This window comes from Blennius ocellaris, assembly GCF_963422515.1.
Source record: "Blennius ocellaris genome assembly, chromosome: 5".
Classification (NCBI taxonomy): Eukaryota; Metazoa; Chordata; class Actinopteri; order Blenniiformes; family Blenniidae; genus Blennius; species Blennius ocellaris.
Genome location: NC_137654.1, coordinates 20,571,276 through 20,589,733, shown reverse-complemented (window position 1 = coordinate 20,589,733; position 18,458 = coordinate 20,571,276). Strand labels below are relative to the sequence as shown.

The window sequence follows — 18,458 nt, the reverse complement described above, 5'->3', positions numbered from 1 at the left end:
TTTCTTCCAGCCTGTCTTTTTCTGGCTGTCAGGGTTTTGGGGTCGTTGGGACAAACCAAGCCCTTCCTTATGTAATTACTGCCAGTCAGACTGAGGGGGAGGAGACAGGAAGAAGGAACATGGGAAGCTAAGCGCCTTGCAACCCTAAAGACCTGCCAATCTCCCAGAAAAGAGATCGGAGAAAGTGCAAAAAAGCAAGAGCCAGACAGATAAGACAGAAACAAGAGAGAGGAGTCATGCCGTAAATTAGCACGGAATCCATGCAACCCAATCAAGCCGCTTGGAGGTAAAAGAGCTCGGAAAGCAGACACGTTAATCGACCACGAAACAGCTTCATTTCACAAGCTGTTAAAGACAAAGCTTCACAGTTATTAGACAGGGAACATGCACATTATAGACATCGCTCTTAACATGAAAAAGTGCAGGCTAATGACTCCCGCCTTTCGTGGAAATCTCAATCTCTGCCATCGTGTCAGAGCTCGCCACCTTCAGCAGTCATAAAACGAAGACAAAGTGCTCATTCTGCAAACTTTAATGGACTTGGTTGGCTTAACCTGCTGGCGCTGGATACAGCGGAGAATTTCAAATCAACCAAAGACGATTAAATATCCATACCTTCCAGGTTTCTTGAAATGACATTGCAACATATGCCAAGATGCAAATTCAGTATAATCTGGCTGTGTTAAAGGTCTTCATATCTTTTTTTTTTTTTTTTTAATTGTGATTACCACCTCCATCAGTCAGCAGGAGGGGTCATCTGTCACCCTTTCTTGTCTGTCTCGACATATACTTGATCGGCCTGGGCATCCAGCGATTCTCCACTGTCCCATTTGTCACTATCTTGCTGTTGCATTATCTCCTGCTGCCCTTGCTGTGACTTTTTATCACCTCCAGTCGAGGGAGGGGTGGGAAGACGAGGGATGATAAAGGGGTGAATTGTGGGAGGCAGGATAAAAAGAAAAAGTATGATATGTGTCTCATGAGCAGCAGTAAGTTGATGAAAAAGAAATTAGATATCAGATGATAGAGTGGAATTTTTCTTTTTTTCCAGGGGAGATTCTCTCCCTCAAATCCCAAGCCTGCAGAGGAAACGAAGAAGAGTTGTGGTAAAAGTGCCAGACTCAAGGGCAAAGTGTCAGACAGGTGTTTGTGTGTGTGTGTGTGTGTGTGTGTGTGTGTGTGTGTGTGTGTGTGTGTGTGTGTGTGTGCGTGTGTGTGTGCGTGCGTGTGTGTGTGTGTGTGTGTTTGTGTGTGTGTGCAAAGGGTAGATAGGTCAATACGACTCGGCCCAGTGAAGTGTAACCTCATATCACCTCCTCTTGACTGAGCAGCATATCTGCTGTGCAGAGCGCCTGCTAAATCTCGGAGGTATTCCCTTTTGAAAAGGTAATTAAGCTCTTAGGTACGGCACCCTGGAAGGTCGTTCCAAGCCAAATCCCTCAGTAGATTAACATGGCATCACCGAACATTACTCATTTGACTCCAAAAGGGACCGTCTAAATTAGCCCATGGGTACTATTTTGCTGTGTCGGCTTTTTTCGTAGAAGTTGGATTTTTGCATAACCTTGGCACCAACTTTAGGGTCCATTTGTGCACGTGTGTGTTTGCTGGATCTCCTCGCATGGGAAATTAGGCGAGTCGTCTGGTTGAGCCACCTGATTGAAGGCATCGCAGAGAGACTGATATGGTGCACTCCAGCAGCATGTTATTGGCATCAAATCCCTCCTCGCCATGCACCTCTTATTCAATGCGAAGATAACATTCACTATTTGTAGTTAAAGATTTATAATAGCGGAAAGCGGAAAAAAAAAATCCCAGGCACCCTCATTTCTTTGTAATCGTCAAGGTGGTGAAACTTCATCACACAGTGATTTCATGCCTGTAAAACACATTAAATCTGAAGTCCTAAATATAGCACTGACCAGACCCACACTGCCAACTCCACTACTTTTACCAATGATCCCGATTTGTTGGTACCATAGAGCATAGGGGTAAAGCGAGGGTCTATTTACAACTCTTCCACTCCACCAGACCCAGATTTAACCCCAGGAATGAGCCATGAAATTACTCTATTTTAAAGCACGGGAGAAGAATTTAGTTGCAGCTTTAAAAATAAATATAAAACCCAGGACCCCAGGGGTTTCTCCCATGATGCATTGCAGTCTATTATCCTCTCTGACATGAGACATTGTCGTAGGGGCTGGGGCTGAGGTTTACCTCTCACAAACGATCAGTGTCATGGGAACACGCAAACAGGGAAATGGAAGTAAACAATGGACGCCCACAACGCCGACTCCAACTCTCATCAGGACATAGGCGGCTGGAAATGCCGAAGAAATCTCTACGTATGACTGTGTGCGCTAGGGATGCTCATACATACATGGATGTGATGCACAATGCCAGCATGTGGACTCTGTATAATCCCTGTCTGCATTTGTTTAGTCCAGTGAATGTAGAGAAGGGCTATATATGCAGTCATGTGCATGGAGGCTTCATTCTGGATTCAAACCAGGGGCAACTAATGCAAAGAGTAACCCAGAAGGTAGGTGGAGCTGGCCTTTCTTTTATGACTATGATAGTGAAAGCTGCTCACTTTCTTAAGAGCACATAACAGAGAACAAAAGCTGGTGAAAGAAATACCAGGTCGACCTTGATTTCCTGTCTGTAGGCAGTGCTATGAAAGGGGGGGGGGGGTCCAGCTCTGAGGAAAGGATGGGTTTTATTCTCCAATTCGATTCCCCGCCACACTGCCACGGAGACGGAGAGAACTATTGATTATCCATCATCGTGTCAGAGAACATACAATTACAGACCACTTTAGATAAAACATACACACAAACAGACACAGTCCACCGAACCGGGGCACTCGAGGCCACTGGCTGTCATATCTACTTCTGTTCAAAGAAACTCACTCCATGTTTCACACAGGAAGACGATAAAGAGGAACGGCACAGGAGATGAGGTACAGGGGAATGACCCAGCCATGACTTCCACCGGGGATGAAGTGATGAAACTCCAGACAAAAACAAAAAGGAAAGTCAGAAAAATCTGCAAAATGAGCCATAAAACAAGAGAAAATAAGATAATGTGTGATTCAGAGGTAAATATTCACACTAATTGAAAGAGGAAATGATGAGAAGAGAATTATTGAAGGAGTGAAGAACTGAAAGACGGGTTTACATGATCTGGAGTATCTGTTGGTTTCTTCCTTTCACAGCAAAGTCTGCCCATGATGATATGGCAAGACGGATTAGATCTCTCTGGCAATCAATAATCCAGAGTGGATGTCAGAGGAGGAAGGAGGGGGACGAAGGACAATGAGGAGGAGATGAGGTTGAGTAATAGGATGTGAGGTGTGATCCAAACCAGGAAAAAGACAAGATCAATGATTTCCTTGGAGTTCCTCACACAAGCATTTCTTTGCATCTACTGATTTGGTTTGTGAAGAATTCTGCTATATGTATTCTGCTTTAGAGATATTCAAACATGCAATCAGAAATAATTACAAGTGTTTACTCAGTCAGATGTCATCACAGCAAGTAATTTCAGCTTACACCAGAGTCTGGGCTAGTTTTTACACAAGATTCCACTTCTTACATCCCAATTCAAGTTAACGTCATGTGAGTAACAATCTGAAATCCTCTACCATATATATATATGACTATTTTCTGCCAAAAAAGCTACATTAGTTAAACATTCAGGTAAAAGGTTTTATAATGAGAAATATTACCGTGACTACCTGTTGATATTGAATCAAATACATAATTTATGCTCTTTCTTTCACTTTCTATTAGAGACAAAGTGGTAAATCCAAAAAAAAGACAAGCCAACATTAAACCGTATTCATGTTCAGCTTCTGAATAATTCAAAAAGTACCTGAATTCAAATCCAAAACTATCAAAGCCCAACCTCAACAGAAGTCACATTAGCAGAAATACTTCTGTGATTATACGTAGATATGAGTCCCTGCTCGTTCACGACGCATTTCAAAGTGAGCAAACTCTTAGCAGTAAGTGAATAAACTCAAAGCCACTGCAGTAAAAACAAAGGCTTATTTCAGCACCTCATTTGTCTATTGCAGTTTGTGTTTTGAGTTTTGATATGTCCAGTTGTCCTGTCCAGTTTTTTATTGTGCTATTTTCAACAAATGTGGTTTAAAAAAATATTTTTTGACATCATGCTATCTCAACATGTAAGCAGCCTCTTGAATGTACTTATGAACATAATTTAGTGACTAAAATAGGCACTACGCTTATTTTCTAGCAGTCTATTAAAACAACTGTAATTAAGAATTAGTTTGATAAATAAAAATGTTTTATTAAATGTATTGGCAACTAATGCCAGGCAGTGCTTTGTTTTATATTTCAGCAGAACATGAGCAGCAGAGACCGTTATCGTTTCTTTTTCTAAAAAGGAAAAAAAGACTTTCCATCCCTACAGGACGGGAGCAGCTGAACATGCAAACCTTGCAAATGCTGCATGGCAGCCGTACAACAGTAATGATCTGGCACCTCAAAAGAGAGCATGTAAGAGTATCAAATGAGGAGGAAAGAAGCCCTACAGCAAAGTAGGTCTGGGGGGAAAAAATGAAACACAAGTTCAGCTTTGAAATGTGTAAATGTAAAGTTAGACTGTTAGATGGTCTCATCCTGGAAAGCACTAGAGTTTTGTTGAACTAATGTTGGTATTGGAGATGTAAAAGAATATGGAAGTGGATTAACGGGATACAGTGTTTGAACGTTAAACATGTTTAATATTACTATGATATTTTCATTGGGATTTCATTGGGCCAGACAAACAAGCAAATAACCCAACAACTGTCTGCCCATTTTGACAAAAGTCTTTCCTTTCAACCTTATATCAGTGAGAATTACACAAACCTTTGTTTGTTTGTTTGTTTTTGTGTTTCCCAGTATTTGCAGGATTTTATGCTTTCTATGGGAACAGCACAGTGATGTGCCACCAAGAGGAACATTCTGCACAATTGCTATTCAACTGGATGCGCAAACCACAGTCTTTTCAGGAGAACAAAGATGTTAACACTGACCTTTGTGCCAAGCAAGAATGTATTCATCCAATAACAGAAAGAGGAGAGACAGAATATTAGGAATACCGTACATTTAGATTTGACACCACAACTACGAACTACACCCACAAAAAGAGAAAACAGACACCTCGCTGATGATCTAGAGAAAAAGTGAGCATGGTTGCATTCGTAGAGGCAGAGCTGGCAGTTGAGCTGTTGTACAGGATTACATTAGATTCTATATTATATACCACCATGACCCTAATACAGCCCTTCCATCCACATGCAGAACAGTAACATAAGCTCCAGCAGGCAGGCTGTATGCATAAACACTCTATATTATTGTATAATCATGGATGCATTTTCAAGGGCATACTGTAACTGTTTGTACGTGCATGCGCTCGTTCGTGAGATATTGACTAATTATACAAAATGCCTCCCTAACTGGTAGAGTAATCACATGATCAATCCATCTGTCCACCGTCACCACGCTGGCATCATTCAGATCACATCAGCAGCTCGGACAAATTGATCTGAATTTGCCTGATTAGAGCATGCTAATGAATTGAGGGGAATGGGACAGAGCATGAAATGGGAAAAATGACATGAAAAGGTCAAGCAGGCAGAAGATAACTTAATATGCATAAAGCAAAGTTTCACATTCAGACAGAGTGGTATCCTGAAGCAGATGGGAGCTTATCCCATCTAAAACAGTTCACACTTTAAAGATTCTGACATCTCAACATCAGATGTTTGAGTGCAGTAAAACTGTGAGGATAACAGCATTATGTTGCTGCTGGATGTTTAATAACAGTTATTTGGACTGTCACACAAAATAACAGACTGTTCCTCAGCTTTCGATTCTCACTACATGCTGCTGCTGTCAGAAATGCCTTCACAGTTTGCTTGTCATGTACACAGTCTCATCTGTATTCTCCCAGAAAGAAACCCAAATAGTGTTGGAAATGAAATAACATAACTTCTCAGCTTGGACACAATTTCCCTTTAAAACATTTAGTGTTTGTTTACAGATGTTCCCTCGAGTGGGGAATATTTGGTCTGAGTGGAAAAACGGATGTTCGGATACAAAATATTAAAGCCCCCAAATACTCATTCAAACTCAGCACTGTGTCCTTGAAAAAGGTTACAGGAAATGAGTAATTTAGCAGGTCATAACACAAAAACGTTGCATTCATTCCAATATCAAAACATTATCTTTTCATTTCAAGAGCAATTTAAGCCAATTGTTTGGAACCAAGAGCCAGATGGTTTCCTAATCAATCCCAAACAGGTTTTGCAATTGAGTGAAATGAAGTCAGAGAAGCTGTTTACACGGGAACGTGTTGACAGGTTACCTTCAGCGATGACCTGAAGGGCCGCCCTGCAGGACTCCACCAGGGTCTGCCTGCTGATCATAGATAAATCAGCTCTCCATGCTGCCACATGAAAACACTTTGGGCTGCAGAGTGATCCGAGAGGAATCTGTCGACAAGTTGGCGCTCATACATGCAGACACTGCAGTGATGAGAGCGAACCACACTTATTTCTGATTGTCACATGCAGTCCGTGAATCAATGTGGTGCACTGAGAGATGTGGAGAGGGCGGAGGGGGGGCCCCACAGTGCTCAATACTTTATTGAGTGTCCTTAAACCACTACAGTCACACAAGTATCCTACTTTGTTTGCTGTGTATGTCAGCGCTCATGGACCACGGTGACATATTAGCAAAGAAATGGCCGCGCAATGTAGCGTGGTAAGAAACCCCCGGTTGATCACACAGAATGTGCAAACACACGCACACACAAATTTGCATAAATAAACACAGAGGTTATTGAACACAGAGCGGTTTGCAAACAATGAAGTGAATAAATGACCATTGTGAAGGGTTAGTTGATAATCTGCACCACACCGGCCCGGCACTGACACAACGGGGCCAGGGTGAGGGTATAAAAGGAGATGAAGAGGAATAAAGAAGACGAGAGGAAAGGCTCAGAGGATGGATGGAGAGCTGGCGGAAAGAAAAGATAAAAGTTAATGCTCTGCAGAAGCTGAGAGGTAAACAGAGAGAAAGAAGGGGGGAAAAAGCACAGCAGAGAGAAAGGAAAAATGTGCCAATGAATCTGAAGCAGAGATAGACAGGCGGGGAATGAAAACCTCAGACAGAGTTTGTAGATCCGTAAGCAGCATGAATGATTAGAAACTCAGCAGCAGTGGCGATGATGGTGGTACCATTTCTGGCAACCAGCTGAAATATAACACAGAGCATTGAAACTTTTAAAGCGTGTTGCACTCCTGTGTGATGTGATCCAGGAGAATTCTTCTAATCTTCCCCGGAGGGGCGAGCGAACAAAGAAGAAAGGTGGCTGCAGGACGCCGGGGTTGTGGCGGGGGGCCACGCCGTGAAGCTCCGGCAAAACCACTGAGACGGCTGAGAACAGACTCCATGCCACCGCAGGCAAAGACCATCAAACTGAGACATAAAATTACTATGCTCTGTTTCCGCTGCACATTATCTCAACAAGCACAGGAAGCTATAAACCCCAAAGTTTGCCAGGACTCTTTTTACGAGTGTGCAGTTTGTGGATAGAAAGGATGCGAGAGAAGCAGCAGGTGTCCTCTGAAGGCCTGTGAGTGGTATGGGGGCACAATACGGGCGGCGGTGTTTTTGTACAAGGCCCTTCCGCGGCTCGCTTGTTTTCAGTCTCCCAGCAAGACAAATTAGCTCCCACCTGGGGGCACTCACCAGCTCTCCTTGTCTCAGTATCCAGCCCCAGTAGTCCCACCTGTCTCCGTAAAGTCCGTAAGCACCCCGCTGTGTTGATTGGGGGTCTGTTTCTCCCGGCTTAATTGCCATGTTATCAGCTCCACTCCTGCACTGCCACTTCGCCCGGGCCTTTCAGTCAGATGGACATGCCAATTACTGCTGCTCCGCACACACAGACACGCACTCGCGCTCGCATGGCTTCCTGAGGCTGCACTGTCAGGTAATGCAGCCGACAGCTGCTGGTACAAAGGGGGGCAGTTTAGGAGGAATATTGAGGCTCTCTGTAGCGTTCATGTACGTTTGGAGACAAACACAGTCATCTGTACACATAAAGTCACAGCAGGAGCTTCATGTCCAAGCCAAAAGATCCCCGGGGAACATTTCCTCCTCTCCTTCCTCTGGAAATACATACATTGCATTTGCAGGAAATAATCACCAAGTGCAAATTTGTCTTGGGAATATGTTGCCGCACTAAAGTATTTATTCATGCATGTTCACTTGAGTATTCATTTTTCTGTCGACATTTCACTCCCTATACATTCCAACAGACTCATTACTTGTTTAAAAAGGGAACATATCGTGGAAAAATCTCTGTTCTGCAGAGTATACACATATTATTGTATTTGGCTTGCCTCCAGGCACTTAAACTTTAATAACATACACCAAAAGCAGCAGCGAACAGTTAGAAATCCCCGTGGTTTTTCATGCTGGTCAAATTACAGCGCAAATGTTACATAACATTAAAAATAATTTAAATAGCATACGCAACTCTCCCGTGTATCTCAACCCACAATTTCAAAGGAAAATGACTTTGTTTTGGTCTGAGGTAAAGAAATACAAAACCCGTGGTGCTGTAAGAACCACATGATTACCCACTGGTTTAACTTTATCTGTGATGGGAATGTAAGTAAAGGAAAAAACCTGCATGTGCCAGTGGGTCAGCGTCAGATTGCTTCTCTAAGGCCTTGTTTGCGCAACAATGCATCAAGAGAAAACGTCTAATTTGGGGGTTTTCGTTTCAGGAAAGTTATGCGTACGATGTCCCTTCACACAGAAGAGACTCTGAAAATAATGTAGTTTTCCTGTAGGACCACTAGTGGGTGCTGTTGTTTGTTTTTATAATGAAACCCACCCACGTGCGTGCAGAGAACAACACGCTATAAACATTAACAATGGCGAGTACGTGGACATTGATGTGGCCAGACGACCAGGTTGTATTTTTATTCCGGGTGACTCTCAGCTATAAAACTACCAAATCCCAGGAGAATATGGACTGAGAGTCATAACAATCAGGAGGGCGCCAGTGTTGTTTTTGTCCATCCAGCGCATGTGCAGAAGAACTTTTTACTATGGCCGTGTGGAGTAGCAACGTTTTCAGAAAGTTGTGTTTTCCACTGTTGGCGCAGTGATGGGAGTATTTTTTCTCCCCAAAAACTTCCACCTTGGGAGCAGTTTTGAAAAGGTTGCATTTTGAAGTGACTCCAACCACCGTTGCCGTGTAAATAGATACCAAAAAGAAAAGGAGAAAGTTTCGCATTTTCACTTGTAAATCGGGTCTAAGTGAGGTCAGTATAATTCAGGACATTGAGACTCAGCCCAGAGGCAGAGCCAACCTCTTCATTTGTTTTCCTCATTAGTAGATTTACACTTCAATGCGTTTCCAAAGCCAATGATGCAGCAAGAAAACTGTACAGTACCCATTGCACATTCTCACCACACTAAATTAGTTGATGTTGAAACAGCTGTTTGGTCACTTGGAAACCTTTTTTTTTTTTTCAGTAAAACTCTGAAAACACTCTTACCAAAGACTTCTCACACAGGTATTTATGGTTTAAACTGAGTAAAGAGTGAGTAGTTCTTCCACCTCTGCATCAATGTCACATCTAAACTCAAGACAGAAGCTCAGGGATCTGTTTTTTTTTTTGTTTTAACTATCAGCAGTTCACATTAAAACCCCTTTGAAAAAGTTGAGAGGTGCTCGAAGGCAAAAATACTCAGCAAATGCTTCACTTTTATATTCAAAGACTAATTAGAGCCATCAAAGATGAAACATTGCTGAAACCTTGGTTAGTTGTGAACCTTTTTAAAAGCCGGATAAAACATTAGTGCTGTATTTTATAGAGAGGGAGCCTCAATTAGAAGGACTGTGCAAGGCAGCAATCAGAGTTACGATAGTGAATGTTGTGCAAAACTGTCTTTCAAAGATGCCCTTTCATTTGTCTTGGGACTAATGGCTCACAAACCTCCATAAGTTTCCAAACACTTATTAGTTCTCTATTGATAACTTCCCCAAATGTTGACTTCTAAAGATGCCAGATGTTTCCGAGTGAGGCAGAGACTGCTCTGGGCTTTTTTGAGAGGCCGACCAATTAATCAATCTTAGCGCACATGTTTATGTGTGTGTTCTTTCTTGTTAACGCTGACACTGGCACTTCTCATGGTGTGTGTCACAGTACTTTCAGTATTTGTGTTCGAACACTGAAGTGGCGAACTCGCTCCAGTTTATCCTCTCTTTTCCACTCCAATGAACCATTTCCTTATTATTACCCAGCTAGTCAGACGTTGCAGAGATTCGCACACAAACTAAAGCACACTAATTTTCCCAGAGATAAATCATGTTAACAATGGAGCATTACAATATAAGCACCCACATTTACTGGATTTTCTCTTTCCATCTAAGAGATATACTAATGCATATCAGATACAATACATCCATTTTGTATTAATGCACTTTCTGATCGTTCACTATGGTTATTTTGAATATAATGGGACAAGAAAGAAAAGCTTTAATCCGTCACTTATGAAAATGGCACACCAATAATCCACATTTCCTCTTGTTAAGTGTAAGTGGTGCAAAGTTTCAACTGACAAGTCATATTTATGCTTCTCTTTTACAAACAGCGAATTCCATTGTAGTATAGCCAGACTTGGTAGTGTGTCAGCAAACTCTTAAAAAAAAAAACCTGTAAGAATTGCATCACATTTTTAGGTGAAAATGGTGAAATGTATGTGATTTGAACCCGGTCTCATTGTTTTTGTATATATAAAACACAAATAAAGGTAACGATTTAAGTCTGAAAGCTCACTGAGACATTTTTACCTCTTAAAAACTCTTGAGGGATTAAATTCCAAAGCATTTTAATGAGTGCCCAATGATGGGATAAGACCATCACACTTGATAACCTCTAAGTATATTGACAACTTTACAGGCTCATTGAGGCACCCTTGTAAACCCACTTTAATTCTTTAAAAATCTTTTATATAACTTGAGATCCATTTTCAAAGCCACTTCCATCTACTGAATTTACAGACTTCATCACAGACTTGATTCATGACTGGAGTCAGTTTTTGTTCTCTGCTGTAAATCTTTCTTTGGCCCACAGCTGATGACTCAGCCCACCAGTGCAAAATGTGCAACAGTGCACAAAAACCATGTATGTATATGTAGTTAGAGGTCTGAGCCTGCAGAGCACCAGTGACCTGATATGTAGGGCAAGACTGAACCACTGGGATGACAGCTTAGAGCCCGCCCCCACTAACTCTGACTGACAGCTCCGTAACCTCAGCTGCCTCCCACGACAATACTTTGGTCTTGTTTCCACTTTAACGTCTGTCATCCCCTGTTTAATATAACAGCTATTTCTGGAATCAACTTCTATAAAAGCATCACAACAGGACTGGAGGACAAGACCACATGAAGTGGAAAGGGAGGAAAGATGTTTTTAGGGACTGAGACTTTTACTACTGCTTATGCCTTTGAGCAACTGTCAAAATCTGCACAAGTCTTACATCATTGCAGGTGCTTCAACAAACATTTGACTGACTATTGCTTTGGGAGCTTTCTATCTTTTAGTCCCACGACCTCTATGACCAACACAGCACTCAGGCAATCACATCCAGCTGCTTCTATCTCCCACTCTTACGGGACAAATCCATCCTAATCTACGGATAACATACAACAGCCGCATGTCTCAGTGGATTAAAACTAAATCAGGTCAAAAGGGTGCAGACACTCAGGAGTGCTATTGTACACAAAGGCGTGCACAGAACGACGACCAGGGTTTCCCACAATCTGATGTGAAGAAAGCAAAGTGAAGGATTGGAGCCACAAATGATTAGAGAATTTGTGGAAAAGGGAATTTGACAACAAGTGAAAATGAGGAAATCGGGTCTGGAGGTCCATACATGCAGAAACTGACTTCCACATCATAGATGCAATCTCGTTCTGAGAATTAATCATTGAACAGGGAGTGAGGGAAGGGCTTGTGAGGTAGCAGGTTTCATTTAGGATAACTATGACCTCTTCTCTGGAGCCTCCAGGATATCTGAAAATCAGAAAATCAGATTAGATGTACGTGCAAACTTGCAAACACGTACATGTCAGATTAAACTACTCACAAATATCCCTTTTATTTGAGCACGTTATTAATATCTGCAAAATGTGTTTTGCGATGGCGTGAGACACTTTTTGATAGTGCCATATGGCTTTTACATCAGCCAGAGCTTCCCTTGGGCTGTCTGAGCGTGGGAGGAAAAAGAAGGGGAAAGTTTGTGAAGTGAAACTGTCACATGTTCAATGAGCATGCAAAGGATTGTGGGAATGATGGGAATGGGGATGGGCTTTTTTAATGCAACTCCAGAAATATGGCAAGGGAGAACACAGACAGACAGGAATATTGCCCCTAAATTCTTATATGTTGGGGATGTGGAAAACATTCAAGAAGTGTCATCGATGTGTGAGAAAACACATGGAGCATGTCACTTGTAGGGGTTAAGAAGAGTCATGGAGCTCTGAGCAGCATTTAAACAACTCCTCCTCATCCTCTTCCTCCTCCTCCTCCTTCTTGCCACCTTGGCTGTGGAACTGACACGCTGACACTTGGCTTCCTATTGACATGGTAAATTGAGGGCCCATTGGAACAACCCTGTGATAGCTGGAGGAGGTCATATTCAAGAGACTGTGTAATAATGCCCATCAGGGAATGAAGCAGAAACGGAGAGAGAAAGGTAGAAAAATGTGGACAAAAGTAAGAAGAAGAGCAAGTGAAGCAACAGAGGGAGAAGCATTTCGAGGTATGACAATTTGAAGAAAAAAAACTGTTAAATATTGTCTGCAGCATGACGAGTGAAAGCAACGAAGAAAGCGAATGTCTGATAAGAAAGAAAGACTGAAAGCAAAAAATTGATTTCTATTTTTGAAAGAGGATGAGACTGAATGAATGAATAATTCCCTATCGTATGTTCAATTTCAAAGTCCCACAAACACCAGACTTGGCCAGTTTAATATATGCATAGAAACTTTCACGCGTGCAGCTGAAACCTGCCACAGATCATGCTACTAGATTGCTGCCAGTAATGTAATTGCTTTTCGAGTGGATGAACGTGACTCCTGCTCCCGAACGTGCAAGGATGTATGCCTTGTTAGGGTGTAGCTGGAGCCATTAGCCATTTGGTTTAATGGATGATCTGCACCACGGGCTTCGCTGACCCCATGGCACTTGGTAGGAGGAGCAGGCCAACCTATTAACAAAGAGTGAAAAGCTCCAAGCTTAGCCTATCACACAAGGCCACACTTAATTAGACTGTTTGTTTAGCAAACTCTAATGGGAAGGATAGCGAGCGGGGGAAGAGGTTGACTGCTCTCCTTGAAACTGCCGACTGAAAGACATCTGGCCAAGGATGAAGTGGAGGACACAAAGAAATTAGAAGAACACGGACTCATCACGTTTGCTGCGATCACATTTTCACGGGACAGATGGTAATAACGCGGACCTACAGAGGACAATAGTCCTAAATCGAGCCATTACAACTCTTCTTCTATAATTATAGCTGAAAATAAAACTACACTAAAGCTTTATCTGAATTTGCCAAAACCACTGATTGGATTGATTAGGCATATGAGAAATGTGACGAGAAGAAGAGAAAGACAGTTACTGAGTTTAAAGGCTTTGAGTCAGTAAGTAATAATGGTATGATACATGAGGGATACAACCCCTGTATGAAATTATACCTAATTAGCGAAATCTTTCAGAAAAATTACATCTCTCTTTTTCTTCTGTCCCAACACCCTTTCAGCTCCCTTCCCCTGATCCGTCTCTGTGTTCAGAAGGCTAATTAAAGGAGAGAAATTGGATATGGGCCTGTGCGCACTCTAATTCAGGAAGAGGAAGGAATGAAGGGGGACCGCGGTGGGGGAGATGGGGTAAAAAAGTTGGACTCAAGACAAGGTCAGTGGATCAAAAAGGTGAGGTCTTTTCATATGGAGAAGTGAGAGTACCTGTCGGGGCCCAGAGCATGTGAGACCTTTCAGAATCCACCAGTATCCTCCTGTTAAATCACTGCTCATTTAGACTTCTTTTCTTTAACAACCTCATCAATCTCCTCAAGCTCAATAATAAGACCAGAAATGTTTATCCACTAAATCGTCCTCGTCCCACGCACTGGGTCATAGGTTAAAATAGTTGGCGGTTGGTGTGATAGGAGCACTTGACAAATCCATAAAATCAATAACTCATTGAGAATGTTGTCCATCAACAGCATTTCTCTAATGGATATCAGAGTCCGAATGAAATGACTGCAGAAAATGACCTTATTCACACCAAATTAATTAATGGGACCAGGGAAAGTAAATTCTCCTGTTTCCTATATCGCGGTATGAGTCCGACTGCATGTTTACTTAGATAAACTATAAAATCATAAGGATGCTCCTCAGAGCACATATCAAAAACATAATAGATACACATTTCCTGGTTCAACTCAATCAGGATTCCTTCCATGGAGGAGCTATCAATAACTTTTCAGGCTTGCTGATTTGTGGTTTGACTTCTTAAGTGTTTCAGATAATCTAATCGACAACCTGTTAACAGCTTGTCTGGATGTTGGAAACCTTGTATTTATTCCGGCAACAGTTGTGGGTTCAGACATCAGTCGGATGGGCGCAATGCTTTTAGCCCCAGAAGAAACAATAACCCAAACTGAGCCTCACCAAAGAGCAATAAGAATAATGTATCTTTCAGCGGTCAGAGCAGCTTATAAACATTTTTCAAGGATATTGTTAATGCATTTGAGTAATCCCTTTCAAGCGAACAGTTTTAGCAAACCCATCCCTCATTGTCTCTTTTCTCATGCCGTTCACTTTGTCTTCACCCTGCTCTTTCCATGAGTCCAAAATCCACACGGGCTCAGGCCAGGTGCAGCGGTGGATCAGAGAGCCGATGATGGATGACAGCCGTGTGTGTGTGTGTGTGTGTGTGTGTGTGTGTGTGTGTGTGTGTGTGTGTGTGTGTGTGTGTGTGTGTGTGTGTGTGTGTGTGTGTGTCCGTGCGTGCGTGCGTGTGTGTGTTCAAGAGGATGCTCCGCGCTTTTATACTGAGTGACACGCTCCCTGCTGCGAGGAGGCCGGGATGATGATGGACAAGGTTAACAGCCTGCACGCTTCCTATCATGCACACGCACACTAAATTGCTGTATAATCCTACTGATTGAGGTTGGTTAAATACACTATTACCATATTATTTACCAACAGAGGCCCAAAGCACATTTGGCTGCAACACCAAAATGCACCAAATGGAGGCCGTTTCCAGCAGGCGACGCAACAAACGCCAGGAAAACAACAAAGGGTGTATTTGTCTGTTTAAACTAACAGTCCTCCTCCCCCATCGCCCCACCCACTGCCTCCCCCTCACTTCAATTATATGTTCACACACAGCCATAAACACACACGTGAACATTGTAGAGACTGGAATCTATAGCAGAACTGGAAAGAGCCAATTATTTTACAGATGAATGACCACGCATCCATCTGATCCCATCAGGGGGAAAAACAGTGTTTGTGCCCTGTGAGGGATTTAAAAAAAAAAAAAAAGGTTAATCATGCTGCTGAGGTTTAACAGCATGATTCAGCATGACATAGGTATGGATTCTGTATGCTGTCAATAATTTGGTGATAAAAATGCTTCTGAGAAGTCAACAACCATGTTTTTTCGAAGAGATGCTTTATTTTTGTTGTTAGTTTCATTTCAGGCAGAAATACCTGTAGTATCTGTATTTTTTTTTTGGAGAACTCTGCCAGGCACACATGTCTCGTCTTTGTCCATCATGACGGCAGCAAACAGACACCATCAACCCTCCTACAGTGAAGTGTATGCTGACATTCCCACTGATAGACGTGGGAGTTGAAATAAATAAATGGGTTGTTTTTAGATTCTGATTCAGCTGCTTGTCTCCATGTGAGCCTGTCGGGTTGGTAGTGAGCATGGCTTGTTGTTTTGTTTTTTTCCCCCTGCGTTTTGTGTGTGTATGTGTGCATGTGTCTAGCTATTAGATAGAAGCCACCCTGGTTTTCTCTGGATTGGTCCAAATGTTTCCATAGTCGGGACGCTGAGCTTAGTCCAGCTTGCTTGTTTGAAAAAAAACAAAAACAAAAAAACAGATGCTGGGTCAGCCCCCGATGTCGATGTGCAACTCTGGACAGGACCAAACACATCTAAACAAAGTGCACTGAACAGCACAGCAGCCAGAAGCATGGCTTCAGTGGCTGCTTATCGCTGATGTAACAATGAAGCCACATGTCTTGTTCGGTTCAAGCAAATATCTGATAAATTTCTTCCGCTCACAATTGCAATACATGGAGAACATAATTACATAGAGTGACTCGCTGTGCAGCCGGCTACAAGAAGGAAAATGTAATTATGTCAGCAATTTACACAAGGATGAGGAAAAAATGTCTATTGTACCATTTAAAATGCAGATCATCCCTTGTAGCTGATCACATGCTTGTCGCTGACAGCCTGTCTTACAATAGCACTGCAGCCTCCTGGCGAATGAAAATCAATGCAAATATTATAAACCAACACAGACATTATACTCTTCAAATCCTTTCTCAAAAAGTCACAAATTGAGGTCTCACACTAAACTGTTCTCACTTACCATATTATCTCATTCTGTATACATATTTCACAGCCCAAAACTTTTTCATTGTTTAAAATCACAGAAAATTCATTTTTATAGAAATATCTCTCCTCCTATTTGCATAAAAACAATTTGATAACCGCAAAGACTCCCAAGATATCAGCCTCCTCCACTTTGCATACAACACATTGTGCTTTGTGTGTGTCTTTAAACAGGAGCACAGACTTTTTGGACCAACACTCATTAAAGTTTAAGTGGCACTGCACAAAGTCAGGGTGGCATCAACGCTCAGGGCTGCGGGTAAATTAATGATGCTTAAGTAAACTATGGATTAATTATAGATAGTCCAATGTGTCACGAGGCATATATGCATATCTGACTGAGCCTCTTACTTGCAGCCATGCTAATGAAGAGCTAACCTGCTTCAGTAGACAGAGGACAGATGGAAAACACACTTGGCTCCATACGGATGCTCTCACACACACACACATTATTGCCCTTGAGCAGAGAGAGGCTCTGATTAGACTTCACTTAAGTCAGTTAGCCTGAAGCAGACACCAACCAGCCAAGTGCAAGCCAGGAAAAAGCAGCAGCACAACAACAACAACAACAACAATGTTACAAACAACTCAGAAAAGCATAGGAAAGGGTTTCATGCGCGACATAATTTGTTTTGTTCTCTTGTGCCAGAAGAAATGGGCAAAGACAATGCTGAAGCCTTAAAAACAGCATTTGTTTAAAGCTGAGGTTGCATGAAATATGACCTCATTAGTGAAAATGCTGGATTTGGTGAAATTTGAGGTTTTCTAGGTGTGAAATTCAGAAGTTCAATTTGGAAAGGTTTATTGTGGAATTCCTATTTTTTATTTATTTTTGCTCAAAATAAACAGCTTTTCTCAAGCAAAGATTTTAATAATGTATTTTTTTTTACTTTCATCACCATTTCTGACCTTTCAGCGAGCACATAATTAACAAAACTATATTCATCCTATTATAAAACATAAGGAAAAACATATATTCCATCTTTGCATGATATAAAGAGAAATCAGCCCTTTATACACATGGACACATACATTTGATACATTTTTACACATTCAAAAACAGTCTTTTTAGGGGTGGTCAATTTTGCTTACATTGTTGCTTGAGTCATATTTGAATATAAAAATGCAAAACAAAAGAATGAAGAACAAAGAGCTGCCTCATTGTTAGGATGAATGTGATCTGTCCAGGTGAGCCAGGTGCTGCATGACAAATATAGACGATCTAGCACGGGCAGAACATTGTTCAGTTTCCCTGTGATATGGAGGACGGGATGTGAAAGATGGAGCTGGTTCTTGACTCCACTTTGTGAATGTGTGGGACATTCATAAGTTTGAAAGTGAAATCAGGAAAATCCCCGTTAATCTGAGAGAGAAGAGGGAATTCAAATTTATAGGGACAAAGATCCTGTGGTGGATGAAATAATGTCTATTATTATTATTATTATTATTATTATTATTATTATTATTATTATTATTATTATTATTGTTGTTGTTGTTATTAATATTATATGGATAGCAGAGTGGATTTGCCGTGTGTCGCCTGGATGAACTCTTGGGACTGGTGTAGTTTTATTCTAAAGAGGAATAAAAAGCGGTCTTACCGTCCACAGCCATCCCCGGTCTGAGCGTGTATCTCTCCGTGGTGTCAGCAGGACTCTCCCATTCTTCTTCCACACGGACAAAACGCAGGCTGCCGGGACGGAGAGGAGGGTAAAAG

At 41.8% G+C, this 18,458-nt stretch overlaps 1 protein-coding gene across 1 annotated transcript in view; it reads right to left on the bottom strand.

Annotated features, from left to right (window-relative positions):
• LOC308130384 (sterile alpha motif domain-containing protein 10-like) overlaps positions 1 to 18,373 on the bottom strand; it is a 47,570-nt gene extending 29,197 nt beyond the window's left edge. Inside the window, exon 1 of the mRNA XM_080496725.1 lies at positions 18,343 to 18,373. Within this exon, the coding sequence (XP_080352851.1) occupies positions 18,343 to 18,355 (13 nt within the window). The 5' untranslated portion in view covers positions 18,356 to 18,373. The remainder of the gene's footprint in view (positions 1 to 18,342) is intronic.
• Positions 18,374 to 18,458: the final 85 nt, after the last annotated feature.